The following is a 20,735-nucleotide window of genomic DNA, read 5'->3' as shown; positions in this document are numbered from 1 at the left end:
ACTAGGCTTAGAGGAGAGAAATCCAGCAGGCAGCAGTTGCCTTCTCAGAGACAGAGGCAGACAGTCTGATAGAGAGGAACAGCGTGGCTATATGGGCTGGGCTGGACAGTCAGACCCAGAGGATCCAGCTGTGGTCACTGCAGGTGTTTTTCCCCCAGTGTCATTCCCACACTGTGGACCAGGAGCAGAATGAAGCTTGAGGGTCAGGGGCTTAGGCAAAATCTTAGCCCAGTTCCTTCTGTTTCTTTTCAGTTCCCATCCGTATCCCTGGCATATGAGAGAGCTGAGAGTGACATCATGCATCTGCGTCCACGGAACCCTCGACGTGACCGTCTGGTCAACGAGCCCCTGGCTGCCTACTCATACTTCCAGATCGGTGAGACAGGCCTACTTGGAGTCTCTAGCTTGGGCTTGGTCTGGTCTCCATGTTTGCATGTGACCTTGTGACCTTGGAGTTGTTCCTGGCTCTCGTCTACAAACAATGGTTTCTGGGACCTCCATTTCCCTTCTGTTTTTTGGGACCCTCTCTTTGGGTTACAAACCCCCTTCTTTGCTTTTAGGTTCTCTGGGCATGTCTGTCCTTCTTTCTCCTTCCTTCCTTCCTTCCTTCCTTCCTTCCTTCCTTCCTTCCTTCCTTCCTTCCTTCCTTCCTTCCTTCCTTCCTTCCTTCCTTCCTTCCTTCCTTCCTTCCTTCCTTCCTTCCTTCCTTCCTTCCTTCCTTCCTTCCTTCCTTCCTTCCTTCCTGCCTCTTTTGTGCTGATCTCTTCCGCATTTCAGTTTCAGTGTTATTGCTTCGCCTAGGCTTCTGGCTTTCCTGCAGCTCTGGCACCTTCACCTGCTTCCCCATGAGTCCCTGCTTGTTCCCCAGGCGCCATCCAATCTTTTGCTGGCTTTACCGACTACTTCACGGCCATGGCCCAGGAGGGCTGGCTCCCGATGCTGTGTGTGGGGCTGCGGCCAAAGTGGGAGAATCATCACCTACAAGATCTGCAGGACAGCTATGGTCAGGAGTGGGTGAGTCAGGTCCCATCACTTGCTCAGTTCTGGGGCCACTTACTGCACCTTGGCCCTGTTTCCTTTCCTATGGGTGACTTAATTCTTGGCCAGTCTCCCGGATACTCACTGATGGGTCTGGAGTTTCTTACCTGTCCCACCCACTGTCTGTATCTCCAAACTCCTGTTTTGGACTGATGACCCCTGCCTCCCTCCTCCACCCCCACTACCCCCAGTGACATCCTATGCAGAGGGAACCAGACCTGCTCTGGTTATTTACTCTGCAGCACCACTTATACAGAGCAGGGTCCTTTGTGGGTATCTTTAATGCTAGATTGGCCAGCAGGGTGGGTTTTATTTGCCCATTATAGATCAGGATACTCCCCTTAAACATGTTCTGTGAGGCGAAGCAGACTGACCTTGAAGTCATACTGCCAGTGCCCCTCCAAACTGTGTGACCCTGGGCGAGTTGCTTGGCTTCTGTTTCCCACTTAGAGAGAGCCATGAATTAATGTTAGCCTCAGTAATTTCCAGTAATTTCCTGAACAGCAGCAGCATCTGGGGACTTAGGGCTGGGGCCCAGACTTCTCTAGTAATCAGCCAGCCTTCTGGGGATTTTGACGTTTGAGAGGGTTAATGAGTTGAGACATGAGCACGGGGTACCTGGAGGGTATTCAGTGTTCCCTACACATCTGGCTGCTGTTACAAGTAGTTGAAGAAGTGAGGCCTGCTTGTTCTACTCAACTGTGTGGACCACCTGCCTCTCCCTGGAGTCGCTGGACCCTTGATTTTCTACCCTTTCCCAGGCACCCTCTTTCTGGTGCACAGGACACCCTACACTCCTTTCCCTATGGAAGTAACTGCTCTGCCCCGATTATTCAGCCACTGATCCACCACACCTGACGCAAGGGGCTTGTGGGCCTAGGCTGCACTAGCTTAGTCTTCCTTTGTCCCCTGCCGACCCTCAGACGTTCGGGCAGCGCCTGTACCAGCAGTACACATGCTACACCGTCTTCTTCATCAGCATCGAGATGTGCCAGATCGCTGATGTCCTCATCCGCAAGACCCGCCGCCTCTCTGCCTTCCAGCAAGGCTTCTTCCGGTATTCATGGCCTGCCTACCCTGTAGGCCCATCCTCTAGCAGATCCTGACTAGGGATTGCTGGAGCCAATAAACCCTTGATATGTGGTAGTAAGGGCGAACTCTTCTCTCAAGGGCTGGCCAGTAGTTTCCAGGTGGGGCCTCCAGGGAATGCTAAGGCCAGGGAGAGTTCTCACTCCAGAACTACCTCATACAGCTCACCTTCAACCTCCTCTGATCTGGTACCTGATTTCCATTGAATTCTCCACATAACAGGCTCTCTTGGCTCTGAGTTCGAGCTTATTCCTTCCATCCACCTGCAGGAACAAGATCCTGGTGATTGCCATTGTATTCCAAGTCTGCATCGGCTGCTTCCTGTGCTACTGCCCCGGAATGCCTAACATCTTTAACTTCATGCCCATCCGGTGAGGGGTCCTGGTGGAGCTGAGGGCAGGGCCCACAGACACAGCTAGGGGGGATATCCTTCACCTAATCATTTCACTTCTGCCCTCAGGTTCCAGTGGTGGCTGGTCCCCATGCCCTTTGGCCTCCTTATCTTCGTCTATGATGAAATCCGGAAACTTGGAGTTCGCTGTTGCCCAGGAAGTGAGTGTGGATTAAGGGGTTAAGGGGTGTGGAGCTGAGAAAATCTCAGGGTAATTGTCCTCTGAAGGGGGCCCCCAGATTTTCAACACTGGACCCTCCTTAACAAATCACCACAGAATCTGAGTGCACCTCTGCTCTGACTACATTTCCCTGGGCTTGTCTCTCCCCTGCAGGCTGGTGGGACAAGGAACTCTACTACTAGAGGGACTTCTTGCTGCCTTCATTAGGCCTATGCTTGTCACAGCCAGGGTAGACTCCTGGATCCCTCTGGACAGTCACTGGAACACCTGAGTCATCAAAAAGCCCATCACACACCGTCCTGCACTCCAGGCACTTCAGCTCAAGGGACACCATCCACTTCGTCTCCCCTGTTCACACGGGTGCAACCTCTCAGTTGCAGCTCTTTGGCCCTCTGAGCTGGCCTTGGGGGAGCCAGTAGAGAGGGTTGGGGACTGGTAGGGAGGAGCTAGCAGCTCCCACAACACGGACACAAGTCTTTCTTTTGGGGCCATTGGCATGCTGGTGGTAGCAATAAAGCAGCTCGTGGAGTCATGGGCTTCTATTCAGCAAAGACGTCGTCTTCACCTTTGTTCAGGGCTGTAGTTCCATAACTTGTAACATTCCCTTTAGCATAATGGGTGTCAGGAAATGTTGGGGGTAGTGAGCACTGAATGTCTTTTCGTAGTGTTACAGCATTTAAAGGTCAGATGCCTTTGCCTAGTCCACCAGCCGGAGCCACCCTCTAGCACTCTCCATTCACCTATCCCTTAATCCCTCAAGGCCAAGACATCATGCCAGAATCCCTTTCACAGGAACCCTCACATGTTCTCATATGGATCCCCATTGGTCCTTCTTATTTTTGTTTTCTGAAACTCAAAACTTGGGGGCTGGAGTGATAGTACAGTGGGTAGGATGTTTGTCTTGCACACGGCCAACCCAGATCTGATCCCTGGCAGCTCAGAGCCACTGAGCACTGCCAGATGTGGCTCCAAAACAAAAAAATAACCTAAAAAACCTGTCTTGCACCTCATTATCAACACAGGTCCCCTAAACCTGCTTCCATCCACTGTCCCACCAGGGTGGTCCCTTCTTCTTCTGGGATACAAACCATAAACCTGACCCTGGCCTGTTGTCTCTTCCTCCTTCAATCCCATTGGTATAATATACAAAAATGCCCTGGTCTCTACCTTCCCATCCATCCTGCTGCCCTCCATCCCCACTCAGTGGCCAAAGTCTTCCTAAAGTCCAATCTGAGCCTATGCTCACCCCCCCTCCCCCAACCCTCTGGCCACGTAAGCTACCTTCAGAGCCTGCCACCAGTCCCTTCTGTGTCTCATTCTCATTTTAGCACCCACATCCTCAGGTGGGTGAGTCAGCTTCCCACTTGTTTCTTATTAGCAGCCCCCAGCCCAACCCTCTGGGGCCAGTGCTCTCCTAGTTTATTAGCATTCCAAGATTATTTCCCAGACAGCTGCCCAGCAGCAGGGAGGCTGAATCAGGGTCCATTGGCCCCAAAGCTGTCAGCACAATAAAGGTGGCCAGGCAGAGGGTGCAGGAGCCATGGTCATCAGGAGTGCCCCATCTCCTTTTCTATACCCAAACCAGGGTGACCAATTAATCATTCACCTTTCCACTCTACTGGGAAGTGAGTGGGGTGTATGGTGCTGCCCCAAGGAGGAGAACCCTTCCGCCCCATAAGAGCAGACTGTGTGCATATGTTTTCCTGGAGTGCAGGCAAACATTATGGCAAGACATTGGATATTGGCCTATATTGTGCTTCCATGTTGTTGGGTCCAACTTCTCTGCACACTGTCAATGCCAGTGGTCTGACCTCATGGTGCAGTGAGGAGCCAGTGCTGGGCAGTTGAGACAGGAGAGTGAGACACAAAGACTGGGTTCCAGAGATCCCACTGGCTGCCACACAAAGAAAGACTGGAAGGTGAGACTAGAGTGAAGGGCTCACGATGAAGGTGAGTGAGCTCAAGCCACTCACCAAGTTGACTCAAGTCAGCAAAAGCCCCTTAGAACTATCTGCTGATTCTAATGCTCCTCAGTTCCTGGAGAGACTGGAGTCAGATGATCAAGTTCGGGACTGGAGAAATTGCACAGCAGAAGGGCGTTTGCCTTGCATGCAGCTGAATCGGGACTGACGGTTCATCCCATATGGTCCCCTGAGACTGCCAGGAGTGATTTCTGAGCCCAGAACCAGGAGTAACCTGAGTGCTGCTGGTTGTGACCCAAAAACCAAATAAAAAAAGGATCAAGTTCAATTCCTCAGGAGGATCCAGGGGGAAACAAGAAACTGAGGTGCTACTTCTGGAGCATAGACCAGATGAATACTGGCCACCTAGCGAGCATACCTAGCAGCTCCAAAGTCAGAACAAGGGCTGACAATGACAACATAGAAAAGGAGGCAGACACAATATTCCAAATACTATTTATTTCACAGAAACCTGGAGGTGGAGAGGAAGGGACATGACTATGAGGGAGATCACGTTTAGGAGTGTACATTGACAACAGCGACGTACAGGGCAAGAGTACTAAGGGCTAGTAGCCCTGTCACCACTGCTCGGGCCAGCAGCGCCGTCCAGCTGCCGAGGGAACAGAGGTGGACAATGGTCCTGTGGGGAAACACCATAGTGAGGTAGTGAGGGAAGGTGAACAGCTAACTCACCCCGACTCACCTTCCCACCACAAACCCCACCCAGCTTACTCCATGACAAAGGCCTTGTAGACACTGAGGACAATGAGGAGGAGGACAGCTGGCCGGAAAGTGTGGTACAGGTCGTAGCGGGTGATCATCCACACCTGGGCAGATGCCACAATGTAATGAACCTGGAGGGAAGCAAGATGTTACTGCCAAGCCCGGGGGAGAATCTAGTCAGGAGCAAAAGGGCATGTTGAGGGGCCAAAGCAGTGGTGCATGCAGTAAAGTGAGGCATCTGTCTTGCCCAAGTTAGCCTAGGACAGAGTGCGGTTCAATCCCCGAGAGTCCCATATGGTTCCCAAGCCAGGAGCGATTTCTGAGTGCATAATAACTTGAGTGTCACCGAGTGTGGCCCAAAACAACAACAAAAAAAGGGGCATGTTGAGTGCATACCAGACTGATGTTGGAGTCAATGCTCATCTGGATGTACTTCCAGTCAAACTCAATACCCCGGGCACCAACCCAGAGGGGGATGCAGCTGAGGAAAACAAAGGAAGAAAAAGTCTCTAGCACCAGACCTTGCAGATGAACCCTTGCCCTCCAACACCCTGTTAGAACCCAGGGGTCCTATCTCAGTAATCTGGGCTCCAGGTTGTGGCACACACCGGGACATAATGAGCTCAGCAGTGGCCCAACCCAGGGCAGCAACCATGATTTTGTATTCTCCCTTGCCGGCATTCCGTGACATGACAATGTTGAGGCCTATGAGGTCTGCCACGTCCACGCTGGCCTTCATGAACTCCTGTGAATCAGAGTGAGGACCAGTCAGTACGGGGGCCCAGAAACCCGACTCCACTGATCTCTTCTACCTTGCACACTTACCCCAATAAAGTCATAGATGCCGCCTTCCCAGGTGGGAAAGAAAGTGGCCAGGAACAGCATCTGCAAGACAGATAGCAGAGAGGTCAGCTCAAGGTCAGAGGATCAACGACCTGGGTTTTACTTTAAGGAAAAGACCTTAGAGTTTTGGGGATTCTTGGCAGGGGGTGGTGGTGGGAGCACCAGAAAGGTTCTAGGGGGGAGACTGACAGGGTGGAAACCTGGTACCTGCGGGGGCTGTGGATATTGCGAGGGATAAGGGGGGGGGGGTCAGATTGTGGCAGTGGCAGCAGCTCTTAAAACTTTGCCCGAGTCCCTCCTAACTATGTACATGTTTCTCCATTTCCCTCAAAGAGCTATGCAAAAGTGGCTTCAAGACCTCGCTTCCTGAGGTTGCACTCCTTCCAAAGCCGTCTTCTCGGGGCATTCGGGAGCGTGCCTACGTCGAGTCCCGCGGGTAAGGGCGGCCCGGGGGGAGAAGGTTCCGGGCGGGGTCGGAGCCCTGGATCTGGTGAGCGTGGGTGCCAGTCGCATGGTGTCCGGGCGGCCCTCACCTTGCACAGCTGCACGAAGAGGTAGGTGACCCCGGCCTGGACGCATTTCCAGAAGGCGTTATACTCAGACCTGCAGAAGAGGGACGGTGGTGATGATGGGGTAGGGGGGTCGGCCCAGGTCCACCCCTCCACGCCCCGCGGCCGCCCGGCACTCACAGGCCGCTGCACTTGTAGGTGATGAAGTAGGGGAAGTAGGCCAGGGCGAAGCAGTTCCCGAAGTGGAACAGCGTCATGGCGCCGGCCTCCCGGGCCACCCGCGCGACCCGTGCGGCGGCGTCTCGGAGCGCGGGTCTCGGTCCGCCGTGCTTCGGCGCCCCAGCCTGGGCCCGGCGCCCACCTGCTTCCGTCGCCGCGCGCGCGGCCTTCTGGGAATCGGAGTCAGTTTCCGGCGCATAGAAATGACGCAAAAGGACGTGGCCTAGGCTACCCGAGGCCCCGCCCCCTGGCTCGTCTGGTTCAGGGCCCAGGAGGCACCTGGTGTGGTTTTGAGTCCCTGCATTCATGCAGGCAGGTGCCCGTGCTGGGGGAGGTTCTGGTGCAATGTTTTCCAACCTTTTTGTGCAAAGGCACACTTTATTTATTTATTTTTTTTACTGTTGTAATATTTATTTTTTTTATTTATATCTATATTTTTTATTTTTATTTATTTTTATGTTTTTTTTTCGGGCCACACCCATTTGATGCTTGCTCAGGGGTTACTCCTGGCTAAGCGCACAGAAATTGCCCCTGGCTTGGGGGGACCCTATGGGACGCCGGGGGATCGAACCGTGGTCCTTTCCTTGGCTAGCGCTTGCAAGGCAGACACCTTACCTCTAGCGCCACCTCGCCGGCCCCATATATTTATTTTTAAATATCTTTATTTATACAATTTGATCACAAACATGATTGTAGTTGGGTTGCAGTCGTATAAAGAACATCCCCCCCGCTTTCACCAGTGTGACATTCCCATCACCAATCTCCCAAATCTCCCACCTCCCTACCCCACACTTCACCCCCTACCCTGTATTTGAGACAGGCTATCTACTTCCCTCATTCATTTACATTGTTATGTTTGTTGTCAGTGTAGTTATTTCTCTGACTGCACTCTCCACTCTTTGTGGTGAGCTTCCTATCGCGAGCTGGACCTTCCAGCCCTCATCTCTATTGTCTCTGAGAATTATTACAAAAATGTCTTCAATTTTTCTTAAATCCCAGAGATGAGTGTGACTATTCTGTGTATCTCTCTCCCTCTTAAAAAAAAAAAAGGGCCAAAGAGATAGCATGAAGGTAAGGCATTTTCCTTGCATGCACAAGGACAATGGTTCGAATCCCGGTACCCCATATGGTTCCCCAAGCCTGCCAGAAGCGATTTCTGAGCGTAGAGCCAGGAGTAGCCCCTGAGCGCTGCCGGTGTGACCCAAAAACCAAATAAATAAATAAAACAAAAAGATGAGGCACACCACCATTAGAAAATGTTAAAAAATTTAACTTTGTGCCTATATTGACTATATATATAGTAATTCACTTGAATAGAAATAAAATAAACACAAAGCAATTATTTTGTAATTACTCTATTATGAAATATTAAAATATTTTAGAATTGTTTTTATTTCTGTTTACTTACTCAGTGTAAAACTTGGGCCTGTTTGGCAAAACAAAAAGCTAATATTCTGGCAGGAATCGAAGGAAGACGCACACACGTAGCTCTTGGCTCACAGCTCTCAGTCTCTGTCTTTAGTTTTTATAGTCTGTAACATGTGGCTTTGGCTTACAAATAGACCAATCATGCTAAAGCCGCATGTTACGAATGAAATTGGAAGTTTTCCCATGCCACACCAGACAATATTACACGGCACATACAGTGGTGGGCCTCGAACCTGGATCTTACCCCATGTGACAGACACAGAGAGACAAGGTTGCAGGAGTAGTTACTCTGGGTTTTTATTTTGCTGTTGGACAGCGGCACTGGCCCCTCAATGTGGGGACCCTCCTTCCCTAGTGACTATGTGAGAAACTGGACATACCGCCCAAGAACACAAATCGAAAGATGATGGGGTTTCACTTGTCTTTCTTAAACATGTACATGATAAGATCGACCACCCGGTGACTGTAGCCATATTCGTTGTCGTACCTGTGAGAGCATTGGAGGGAGCAATCAGAAATCTCCACCCTGGCATCCCAGTCTCCCCAGGCATTCTCGAACCCTTCCGCCCTTTACCAGGAAATGAGCTTCACGAAATTGTCGTTGAGAGCCATGCTAGCGTTAGCATCGAAAATGGATGAGTGAGTGTCGCCGAGAAAGTCCGTGGATACTACCTGGGATTCAGAATGACAAAGCTCAATATAGGTGGCAGAACCTGGAGTCTCTAACACCAAGTAAAACCTTTGTGCGTTCTTAGGGGACTGGATTTGAAAAAGCTGATGGCAGCTTGGTTCTGGGGGCTTGGCTCAAGGACAAAGGTCTTAAGGATGCAGAATACCCCCTACTCCTTGGGAATAACATAGGTACTGGGAATGGGCTGGCATAGAGGGCCACTGAATCTGGGGATGGATGTTTAGGAGGATCTGGCCAACTTGGGTCATCACATAGGGTCTAAAGTACAAGGAAGAGATGGAAGCCCCAATCCTTGTGGGAGTGTCCAGGGGAAGGCTTTCAGAAGTGAAGTTATTTCACTGAAGCCAGATAGCCTCATAGAAGCCAAAAGGCCAGCCAAATGGGGTCTTGGGGGCCAAGGATGACACCCACCCTATATGGTTTGTAAGTGTTGAGGGGTTGGGGAGCAGGCACCAACCTTTGGCTGCTAAGCATGCACTGCACCCCTGCTGTGCCCTGGGCCTGGAATGCAGCTGTGCTCTAGGACAGCTAGTGACCTGCATTGCCCAGTGCCAGAGTACAGCGGCTAACAGTGGCATAGGTGGCTTTGTGGGTGAGGAAGGGGCCTCTATAAAAATATCTTGCTGAGTGGGCCTGAGAGATAGCACAGCAGTAAGGAGTTTGCCTTGCATGCATCCAAGCCAGGACAGGCTTGGGTTTGATTCCTGGCATTCTATATGGTCCCCTGAGCCTGCCAGGAGTGATTTCTGAGTGCAGAGCCAGGAGTAACCCCTGAGTGCTCCCCCCGGGTGTGAGCACCCCCAAAAACAAAAAAAAAAACCAAAAACACCAAAAATATCTTGCAGAGGAGGGAGGTGGATGTAGCAACTTGGAGGAGAAAGGAGTGAACTTGGGGACCCTCTCCAATGTCTTCTAGATCACAGGACAGGAAATGTAGGAGTCCTGCATTCCCATCTTAGCCCAGTGCATGTGGAACCTGTTTTCTCCCTGGCACCCATTCCTCAGCTCCTACCTCATCTTCTGTGTAGTCAAGGATGCCAGCCAATGGCCCATTGGCTGCTGAGCGTATGGAATCCTTGATGGCGGATAAAGAGGCTGGCTGGGCCAGGCGACAGGTCAGGTCCACAACTGACACGTCTGGTGTTGGCACTCGAAATGCCATTCCTGTCAACTTTCTGGAGAACCCCACATGGGGCGGGGAGTCAGAACCAGAAACTTTGACCATCTTCCCTGCCCTCTGCACTCCCCTCAGTAGATACTCTAAAAGGACGGGGTGAGGGTGTGGAGCAATAACACAGCTGATAGGGCATTTTGCCTTGCATGCGTTAGACCAAGGTTTAAGCCCTGGTATCCCATATCGTCCTCCAAGCCTGCCAGGAGTGATTTCTGAATGAAGGAGTAACCCCTGAGTGCTGCTGTGTGTGTGCCTCCCCCCACAAAAAAGAACAGGGGAACTGCCAGTTCTCCTGAGGCATGCCCTCCCCCGCCCTGCTTGCAGCTTTCTGCCCTGCTCCTACCCTTTGAGCTCAGGGATGACTTTGCCAACAGCCTTAGCAGCCCCTGTGGAGGCTGGAATGATGTTCTGGTGGGCCCCCCGGCCATCGCGCCAGGCCTTCTTCGATGGGCCGTCCACAGTCTTCTGGGTGGCGGTGTAGGAATGAATTGTGGTCTAGGGAAGAAGAGACCTGGAATGAGGCCTTCTTGTGCTTTATTTCCCAAACTCCAGATAGGGGGAACCCAAGCATGGAAGCTTGTAGGGCAGTCAACATGAGTCATTGGACAGGCAGATGCAGGCTGGGGGCCAGCCTTGCCTGAGTTTTAAGTGTTACCACCTCTACCTTCTGAAGCCCATCTTGGGAAGTGCCATACATTGAGCAAATGTGGACACTTTCCAGGGATAAAGGGGGGTTCTGGGTCATCTCTCATTCCAGCTCACTGTCAACCTCTCCCCAACTTACCATCAGCCCTTCTACGATCCCAAATTTCTCGTGAATGACCTTGCTGAGGGGAGCCAGGCAGTTGGTGGTACAGGAGGCGTTGCTGAAATGACAAGTATGCAAGGGTACTATGAGGTGAATCACTTCCAACCCCCCTCAAGGATGTAACCAGGCCTAATTAGTGATGGAGACACCAGAGTCATTTGCTGGGAGGAGGTCTTTTTGGTGGGGGCCCTGGAAGTTGAGCATTTCTAGCACCTGATTTTAGGGGGGCCTAGATATGATATGTACCCCCATGGAGGAAGAGCCTGGGGTGGGGTTGGGAGGGTTCTTGAGCGTGATCCCTCCCTTCACCCCAGGCTGCTTGCCTCTGGGCTCCATCCCCTCCCCTGCTGCCCCTTACCTGACAATTTTCATGGAACTCGGATCATACTCCTTTTCATTCACCCCCATGACAAATGTGGGTGCATCTGGGGAGGGAGCACTGATGACCACTCTCTGGGCACCTCCATTGAGGTGTTCCTAGGAAGGTGGCACAGGGTCAGGGGGTACTCCAAGTGCCTCTGGCTCATCCCCACCAGTCATGTCACTTCTCCCTACTTACTGAAGCATCTTTTAAGCTCAGGTACACGCCTGTAGACTCCACCACATAGGGGCTCCCAACAGACTTCCAGGGTATGTCACCGGGCTTCATGCTGTGAGTGGGGTGGGGTGACATTAGTGTTGCCTTGCACAATTCTGTCTTCACTGTCCATGATCTTCACCCTGTCCTTATTTCCCTAACACTGCCCAGATGGGTCCACCCCTCCTCTGTCTACCTCTTTGAAACCTTAGCCTTGTGGTTCCTGGTCACAGGCCATACTTCATGACTTGAGCCTCAATCCTTAAGAAAGAACCCTGAATGCAAAGCCAGTGCCCCCTTTTCTACAGCAGATGACTTGAGTAGAGGCAATCAAGAGAGGGCAAGGCCTACCCCTTAGCTTCTGGCTCCCAGCTCTGCGTTCCTGGATGCTACCTTCCTACCTCTTTTGTCTTTCCCACCTAGCATTGGACCCAGGAAAGTTCATAAAGGGTCCTTGTGGGATAGCAGATCTGCCACTATGTTATAAGTCAGACATTTAGATTTTTTTAAGTCCTGGGAAAGCACAGCAGAAGGACTCTGAGATAAGAAAATGCCACGGTTAACAAGGGCCATAGACCAGAAATGTCATCCTGGCAAGGACACACCACATATACCAAGTGTAACACTTTTGCCCTTCATCCACCTGCTTCTGTAACAGTGATTTGCATGTAGCTGTGTTTTCCTATTTTCTGCTTCTGTAACAAAGTTATGCAGCTTATGCTATCACCCTGAAAAAACCCTTCTTAAGGCCTAGGGAGACAACCTAGTGGGTCTGCCTGATTTATCCGAGAGTCCGTGCAGTCACTGGCTAATATGGCTAATAAAACTCATTGAATTTCTTTTTTATTTTATTTTTTTTTGGTTTTTCGGGCCACACCCGTTAGATGCTCAGGGGTTACTCCTGGCTACGCGCTCAGAAATTGCCCCTGGCTTGGGGGGACCATATGGGACACCGGGGGATCGAACCGTGGTCCTTTCCTTGGCTAGCGCTTGTAAGGCAGACACCTTACCTCTAGCGCCACCTCGCTGGCCCCCTCATTGAATTTCTTAACTTTTTCATGGACTCCATCGCTCTGTGTGACCCCATAACTCTCTGTGCAACCCTATAACACTTAGAGAGCTGGTTTGAGGCCAGCCTGGCAGCTGTGGCTGCTGGTTGTATTTGGATAAAAAGGTGTTTCCTATCTGATAAAGATTTCATTTAGCAAATGTAGATATTGGAAACATATCTAGGGCCAGAGTGATAACATTGAGGGTAGGGCACTTGCCTTGTACCCGACCAATATAGGCTCCTTCCTGGAACCCTGTATAGTCCCCTGAGCTACTGCCAGGAATAATCCCTGGGAGCAGTCAGGGGTAAGTCCTGAGTACTGTCAGGTATGGCAATACTTTTGAGAAGTGCTCAAAAGAAAGAAAAAATATCTAATATCAAATACTGGGGCCAGAGTGATAGTACAGTGGGTAGATAAGTATTTGCCTTGCAAGTGGCTAACCAGGGTTCGATCCTCAGCAACCCATATAGTCCCCAGAACCTGACGGGAGTGATTTCTGAGTGCAGGGCCCACTGTACATTATCTCCAGTCCAAGTCTAACTTCTTAAACCTATTATGTGTGGGTTGTGGGGCAAGAAAAATCTGGCATTTCTTAGCAGAAAAGTATCCCAAAGTGGAAAAAAAAAATTTAAGGAGCACTATTCTAGAAAGCCCCATGGCAGAAGGTTCTTTCTTTTGCCTTTGAATCTGCTGTTTCCCAGATAGTTGAGTCCATATGTGTGTGGACTATTTGTTCTGCCCCATGTTTACTGGACACAGGCTGTGGAATATGCTCAAAACTCTGCCTTCATTGATTCATGAGTAGAGAGCAAAGCATTAATGGCCTTTTTTCAGAGGTGCCAGTCCTGGCAAAGTGAAGGCTGTAAGGGGCCAGAGCAGCTAGGACTCATGTAGGGTTGGAGGCTCACTGCCCGCCTGCCTGAATGAATGAATAACTGAATGCACAAAAGGCAGGGGGCCTCCCACTGGGACTCCCTTGACTCCAGGCATCTGTTTATTACATCACACTTTGCACATCTGCTCCAATAAGCTGCCTTCTGATGCCTTCCCAGTCTGGTTGGGCATGGGACACTCCAGGACATGAAAGTCCCTTTCTTCAAGCTGTCCTGGGCCCTGTTCTCCTCTTTTTTAATTTTTTTTTTTTTGGTTTTTGGGCCACACCCGGCAGTGCCCAGGGGTTACTCCTGGCTGTCTGCTCAGAAATAGCTCCTGGCAGGCACAGGGGACCATATGGGACACCGGGATTTGAACCAACCACCTTTGGTCCTGGATCGGCTGCTTGCAAGGCAAACGCCGCTGTGCTATCTCTCCGGGCCCCTGTTCTCCTCTTTTGAGACTCTTTTGGGACTCTTTTGAGCATTCATTCATTCACTTGTTTGCTCACTCTTCAAGGGCATAGTGATTGCACTGATAGTCAGGGCCTGCATCTGCAGGTGCCACAGAGCAAGGGCAAAGCAAGCTGTCAGGTCTCTGCCACAGGGAGGCTCTGCCTTGTGGGAAATACCCTCAAGGATCCCCTAATAGCTCTTAACTCCAGCCATGGTCTCACCACCACCATGCTATATGAGGTCATCATTTCCACAATGAATGGATTTGGGGACTGGGGAAAGTTAATTCTGTGTCCGACATTACCCGACTAGAGAGTGTGAAGAGGTCAAGTACATAAACTGCTTACTTACACCAACATGGCAGAACCCTCACACCACCCCTGAAGTCTGGAGGAGAAATAGGTGTTGCAGGTCAGAACCCCAAACTGCAGAATCATTTACCAAAACTGTTTTTGGAACCAGAACACAGGATTTCAAACACTGCTCTAGCAGTGTCTCCATTCTCACTGACCTAACCCCACACACCACTTCCTGCCCAATCACACAAAACCTGGGAGGTCAGGGATCTGCTGGAAGAACTGAGGTGCCCCTGTGAAAGGCCCCAGATGTTGAAGGCCCTTGGGCTGCAGGAGACCAGCAAACCCATGGTAGTGGATAAGGTACAACCTAGAAAGAAGGTCAGTTGGGTAGTTGCTTTATCGATTTTTAACTTTTGGGTGGGATAATATTTTGAGATAAATATGGGATAGATGAAACAACTGAGGTTATTGCTTGATTTCAAGATTCCAAACTTGTTGAAGTTCAGCAAGAGGAAATGGCTCAGGAATCCAAGTCTAGAGGCCTCGAGTGACAAGGAACCAGCAAAGTCACAGGGTGGGATGCAGAGTGCTACGGGGAGATGGAGGGGACATCAGGATTTTCTTGGTGGAAGCCATTATGGGATTAAGGGAGGGAAGTTACTGAGTCCACTTGATTTTTTTTTTGTGGTTTTTGGGTCACACCTGGCAGTGCTCAGGGTTTTTCCTGGCTCAGAAATCGCTCCTGGCAGGCAGGGGGACCATATGGGACGCTGGGATTTGAACCGATGACCTTCTGCATGAAAGGTAAATGCCTTACCTCCATGCTATCTCTCTGGCCCCTCCACTTGATTTTTTAAGGGGCTTCTGGGCTGGACTCTAGGGCTAATTGCTGGCTTGATGGTAAAGCTATTTCCTGGGAAGGGAGAGGAGGTGGTTTGAAGGTAGGAGAGGAATCAAGAATTAGAGCCTAGATAGCTAAGTGTCAGGCCCATGAGAAAAATCAGCCAGTGTGCAGAGGATCATTTTTTTTGAAGATGCATGCTTTTTCATCCTTGGAGAGGTCAGACACCTCCAGGCTAGTGTCTAAAGTGGACCCCACTTGGGAGTTATAAACCCCAGGTGATCTACTGGAATACCTGTTCTCCACACTCCAGCATTCACCTCTTGCAGGCGTGCTGTCCTTACCTCTGGAAGACAGTGATCTCCATACCATCCACGACCAGATACCCGTTCTTGTACTGCACATTTCCCTTGTACTGGCGGTGGGTTGAGTCATACTTGAACATGTACACCTGCAAGACATAGGCCTGAGTCTTCTAGGGGCAGGTGCAAGGGAGTAAGCACCCTAATGGGATCCTGAACTTAGTGAAGACTCCACATCACAAATGAGATCCATTCCTACAGCACCCCTGACCTCCTTCCCATACCCCTGCTGGTCCTGCATTCTCTCTACCACTCACCATATATTCTGGGTCAATGAATGGGTCATTCACAGCCACCACCTTCACGCCCTTCTCCAGACAAGCACGTAGGACCAGGCGACCAATGCGTCCAAATCTGACAAGGAATAAGGAGTATGAGGTTTGGAGTATTTTTTTTGTGTGGGAGCACACCTGGTGATATTCAGGGATCTGCTGAGGAATCATTCATGGAGGGCTTGGGGGACCATATTGGATACTGGGGATTGAACCTGGGTTAGCCACATGCAAGGCAAATGCCCTATCCACTGTACTATCTCTCTGGCCCCAGGACCATGAGGGTTGGTTTCACAGTTCTCTCTCTTGCAGATGTGGGGAGAACAGGAGAGAAGGAGATAACTAAAGGGAGACCATGTTGCTGCCACTCCAGTGCTTTTTCTGCTTCGTTATCCTTAGAGCTGGAGGAACCTTAAAAAATGCAGGCCTCGGGGCCGGAGAGATAGCATGGCGGTAAGGTGTTTGCCTTTCAGGCAGAAGGTCCATGGTTCAAATCCCGGCGTCCCATATGGTCCCCCGTGCCTGCCAGGAGCGATTTCTGAGCATAGAGCCAGGAGTAACCCCTGAACACTGCCAGGTGTGACCCCCCCCAAAAAAAATGCAGGCCTCATGGCCTTGGAGATTTCTATGCACCAGTAAAAGCCAATCCAAGACCCTCATCATGACCTTTCAGGCCTCCCACAGTCGTCCTCCTCCTGGCTGGCTTCACACCAGACCCGTTGACCACTTACCTTCCTTAGATACTCAGCTGCTACCACTACTGCTCAACAATCACCTGTTGCAGTAGCTGTCACTCAAGCCTCCGACCCAGAAGCCTTCACAGTACCCACTGATCACGTACCCCCAAGGTCCCCACTGTCCACACCTCATCTGACTGCTGGTTCCCATCCTTGGTTTCTTTTCCTTTCAGGCCAGGATCCCTTTGAGGACACCCCCCCCCCCATATCCCTCTCACCCATTGATGCCAATAGTCAGGTTCTTGGGAGGAGGTGGTGGAGGCGGAGGGGGTGGCGGTGGAGGGGGTGGCGGTGGAGGAGATGGGGGAATCTCCTTCTTGATGACAGGCTTTGGCTCTGGTTCTGGCTCTGGTTCAGGTTCCGGTGAAGGGGAGGGAGGCTCAATCTTGGGTGCCGGAGGACATGGGGGTGGTGATCTGATTACTGTGGAGAGGGGAGTAAGTAGGTGGCAAAAAGCTGCATTATCTTTGAGAATGAACCCGCCAACCACCTTCTTTAGCCCTGGGTTTACTGAAGCTTTTTAGTCTGCAGAATGACCAGGGCATGGGCCTGTTTCCAAGCATCGGTCTCCATTGCAGATCCAATTGGGGCCCAGTATATAAGGGTCTACACCACAGTGGTTATTTGCTGCCACAACCCAAGTTCCTTCTCACTGTGAAAAGGGTGAAAGTCACTGCATCAAATCATCAGCGATGCTTAAGGTTGACTGCATACTGTAATCACCTGAACACAACTTAAGACATCACCCAAACAGAATTTAAAACCCTAGCAGCCTGGGGCCCACTCTTGGGAATTATCATGATGTCATTGTCATGGCTGTAGTCTGGCTTTGGACGGTGTTATTAGGAATATTAGACAGCACAAGGAATTGTCGGAGCAATCGCCCAGTGGTTCCAATCAGGAGAGTCCATGAACCTCTGCTTTGCTCAGTTTCAGTACCCCGTTCTCTGGAGAATCAAAGGCAGTGGGTTTGAATCACCCGATACCCACAATGGAGGGAGCAGTGCTGCTCACAGCTGTGAAAATCATGAAGCAATATCATGCATCAAAGTCAAAAAGTCCCCCCATGTTAGTATTTCAAAGACTATTTCTCAAATGGACTTGATCAGTCTTGCTCAGTGGTCCCCAAGCTATTCTGAGAAGGGTCCCTGATGGAGGCCTTTTCTTAATGGATCTGACTCAGTAGGTCTGAACTAGGGCCTGGGGATCTTGTTCTGAACAGCACTGTGGAGGATTCTGATCCTCAGAGCAGTTTAGGAAGCACAGATGGATCATAAATAGGTAACTCAGCAGATTTCTGCTGCTCCAACAAAGACACTTGGATTGTTTTGGGGGTCCTGGGGACTGAAAACCCAAGGCTCTATCACCCTAATCTTAATCCAGCCCCCGGTTCTGCCTCTAAAATCACACCAGAGGATCTTCCTTCTGAATAACAATGGAACTTGGGGAGACACAAGAAATGGCAGTTGGCCACTGGCTAAAGCTTAGGTCTGTGTGTCAGCTCTGGTTCAGCCACCTGCTGGCTATGTGGTTTTGAGGCCCGTTGATATACTTCTCTGGGCTACATTGGAGCATCAAATCTGACTAACCTCTGTCTGGAGTAGTAGTGAATTTAATGGAAGTCAACTGGCTGACTTCTAAGAGTGTGTCAGGTAGAGGGGAGGTGTTGGGGAGTGGATGAGAGACTGTGGGGGCTGCTTTTGGTGCCACAAGCACAGGCTCCAGATGGAGGTCGGTTCAGAGCCAGTGGCCATTGGGCCTGTCTCGCCAATCTCACCAACTGCCACAAGCTGTGTGGTCTGAAGCTGGGCAGTGGGTGTGGACATCAATGGAGACCGTCCTAAAGGCATTAGTCAGAGTTTCTTGGCTGCAGTTACTCTGTGATAATTGATAGGACCTTATGGTGTGCTGGCTTCAGGGGACCTCTTTCTGTCACCACCCAGGGTGAGATGTGCCCGTCTGGGTTAGCAGAGATCTGAGCCCCACCTGGCCCAATTTCAAAACAAAGTGGGAGGAAGAGATAGAGGGGGGTGTTTCTTCACTGCCCTGAGATGGGGGGGGGTTCTCACTGTCCCCCAACCTTGCACTCTCCTCTGTTCCACCCTGGGAGGTCGGGTTCGAGGCTGGAGGAAAACTGTGTCAGGAGGAGTCAAGAGGAGCTTGTGATGAAGCAATATCACTGGGGAGGTGAAACCAGGGCACCAGCAGCACCCTCTCTTCCAGTTATAAGGCCGCTCCCATTTCCTGGGTGCCACGAGGGCTGGGGGCCCTGTTGATCTTTTCTTGTGCTTCTGTTCGTGGAATCCCCTGGAGCAGACACTCTAAGTCCCCGGTGAAGGGCAGCCTATGCTCCAGGTCACCAGAAGGTGATCTTAGGCAAGGGATTCAAGTCTCAGAGCCTTTAATCAAACTTTCACACCTCCTCGGAAGCCCACTTGGGAGACAGTGGAAGCTCCACCCACCGGTCCCTCCCACCCCGCGAGATCCAGGCCTTGGCATCTGGCAATAGAGACCTAGGAATGAGGTCTGTGTTTTCCACCTCAGGTGACCAGCCTATATGAGTGCACGCTTAGGAAATGTTTGGCACGTTGGCAAGTGCCCTCCTTTAGTGCAATACAGTGGGGCCATAGAAGGGTCAATTTTATAAGAAACTAAGTTTGCATTAATCACCAATCCTGCCCATAAATTCCTCCTTCTGTACCATGCTCTTCTCACTACCTTTGGGTGTTAGGTTATAACACCCAAATAAAGATCATTTGCTTTACCCAAAACAAAGATCATCCCTGGTTTCTTTATATCTGTTCGTTTACAATTTGGGTTTCACCAAAACAAAGATTGTCTTATATGTAAACCTGGGTGGGACAGGTTCAGGATAGCCTGGGCTATCTGCCCTTACTCTGTCCTTACTGTCCCACCTGGGGGTGGTCTCTGTACTCAATAAAAACGGTTCTGGCAGGCAGCTTGCTGGAGACATGAGGTAAAAGACTGCCAGACTATACGTATTTCACCCTCAGCCTGGTCTGAATTATTTCAAGCTAGACCCTGATTCACCTGGACTTGGAGATAAGGCTTGTGGGAGTGATTTTTACTTTTGGAGTCCATCCATCCCGGAGCCCCCAAGGCCTATCTTCTGACTTTAGCAAAGTCCAGCCCCATAGCACATTGGACTTTCAATCTCAATGCTGGCAAAAATCACTGTGACAACATGTCTGGATGGGCATAGAGGATAGGCTAGAGGAAAGGAGAGAGGGAACCCCAGAACCCTGGAAGGTACAAGTACTACAAGTGCTTCCAGAAGTGGGGCCCTCCCGACCCTCCCTTTCTCCCCCACAGCCTCCTCACCCCGGCAAGGTGGTCGTAACAGATGGACCACGGTGACATTGGTGAGCAAGACGTCTCTTTTCCGCATGGTCTCTTAAGTCTTCATCGTCCTGTGATGTAAATGAGGTGCCCAGCTGACTGCTGGAGTGGAGCGAGTGCCTTGCGCTGACGTCACAGGAGCCAGTGATGTCACAGTGCGTTGCCACACCCAGTGACATCATAAAGTTGACTTTTTTACCTTGGAGTCTACACATGAAGGTTGCTCCCCCACCAATTTACCTCCCAAGGACAAATGCTTTTATCTAGATTGGAATATAAGGGTTTCCTCTGGCTTTTCCTGGGGTCTGTCTCCCTTGGCACACTGGCTTGGCCCTGTCCTTGACCTCCCTCTGGCTACCCCAGGCCTTCTTTTTGCCCAGACCACCCTGCCCTGTCTTTCTGCAATGCAAGAGAAGCTCTCAACTGGCATCCAGAGTCCTATGTACTGGGTCACTGTTGTTTCCAATTATCTATCGTAGAAAAGATAAGCAACCTGGCCTAGATGTTTCCATATCTAAGAAAACTCCGTGTTAAACTATTTTTATTTTCCCCCATCCCAATATTTTCTTTTTCTTTCTTTTTTTGTTTTGTTTTGTTTTAGTTTTGCGCCACACCCGGTGATGTTTAAGGGTTGCTCCTGGCTATGCGCTCTCAGAAATTGTTCCTGGATCGAGGGACCACATGGGATGCCAGGGATCGAATGAAGGTCCATCCTGGGTCAGTAATGTGTAAGGCAAACACCCTATCACTGTGCTATCACTCTGGCCCCCCAATATTTTCTTGCTGAGGGTTTTCCTAGTAGTATGAGGTCTTGGGAAAACTGAGGCATTGTCTTCATCACTTTCGCCTCTC

At 50.7% G+C, this 20,735-nt stretch overlaps 3 protein-coding genes across 5 annotated transcripts in view; 1 reads left to right on the top strand and 2 right to left on the bottom strand.

The window, feature by feature from the left end:
• The window catches only part of ATP4A (ATPase H+/K+ transporting subunit alpha), a 25,755-nt gene extending 22,874 nt beyond the window's left edge, over positions 1-2,881 (top strand). Inside the window, exons 18-23 of the mRNA XM_049787458.1 lie at positions 253-376; positions 869-1,014; positions 1,962-2,095; positions 2,397-2,498; positions 2,588-2,679; positions 2,853-2,881. Of these exons, the coding sequence (XP_049643415.1) occupies positions 253-376; positions 869-1,014; positions 1,962-2,095; positions 2,397-2,498; positions 2,588-2,679; positions 2,853-2,881 (627 nt within the window). The remainder of the gene's footprint in view (positions 1-252; positions 377-868; positions 1,015-1,961; positions 2,096-2,396; positions 2,499-2,587; positions 2,680-2,852) is intronic.
• A 2,214-nt stretch (positions 2,882-5,095) lies between these two features.
• On the bottom strand, positions 5,096-7,100 carry TMEM147 (transmembrane protein 147). Its single transcript, XM_049786666.1, has 7 exons — positions 6,916-7,100; positions 6,760-6,829; positions 6,209-6,268; positions 5,992-6,128; positions 5,780-5,864; positions 5,393-5,514; positions 5,096-5,300 (listed from the first exon to the last, which is right to left on the bottom strand). Exons 1-7 carry the CDS (start codon positions 6,990-6,992, stop codon positions 5,177-5,179), a joined length of 675 nt encoding a protein of 224 aa, XP_049642623.1. The 5' UTR covers positions 6,993-7,100; the 3' UTR covers positions 5,096-5,176.
• A 1,696-nt stretch (positions 7,101-8,796) lies between these two features.
• Positions 8,797-19,932, bottom strand: GAPDHS (glyceraldehyde-3-phosphate dehydrogenase, spermatogenic). Of its 3 annotated transcripts, XM_049786641.1 has the most exons (12): positions 19,866-19,932; positions 19,439-19,456; positions 16,742-16,946; positions 15,772-15,868; positions 15,497-15,603; positions 11,615-11,705; positions 11,414-11,532; positions 11,032-11,113; positions 10,591-10,742; positions 10,086-10,248; positions 8,957-9,054; positions 8,797-8,869 (listed from the first exon to the last, which is right to left on the bottom strand). In XM_049786641.1, exons 1-12 carry the CDS (start codon positions 19,930-19,932, stop codon positions 8,797-8,799), a joined length of 1,272 nt encoding a protein of 423 aa, XP_049642598.1. The 3 variants fall into 3 exon arrangements, with proteins under 3 accessions (XP_049642598.1, XP_049642597.1, XP_049642599.1); XM_049786640.1 differs by lacking the exon at positions 19,439-19,456; XM_049786642.1 differs by lacking the exon at positions 19,439-19,456 and having other exon boundaries at positions 16,742-16,921; positions 19,871-19,932.
• Between the last annotated feature and the right edge of the window lie 803 nt (positions 19,933-20,735).

This window comes from Suncus etruscus, chromosome 14, assembly GCF_024139225.1.
Source record: "Suncus etruscus isolate mSunEtr1 chromosome 14, mSunEtr1.pri.cur, whole genome shotgun sequence".
Lineage (NCBI taxonomy): Eukaryota > Metazoa > Chordata > Mammalia > Eulipotyphla > Soricidae > Suncus > Suncus etruscus.
This window is presented reverse-complemented; position numbering and strand designations above follow the sequence as displayed.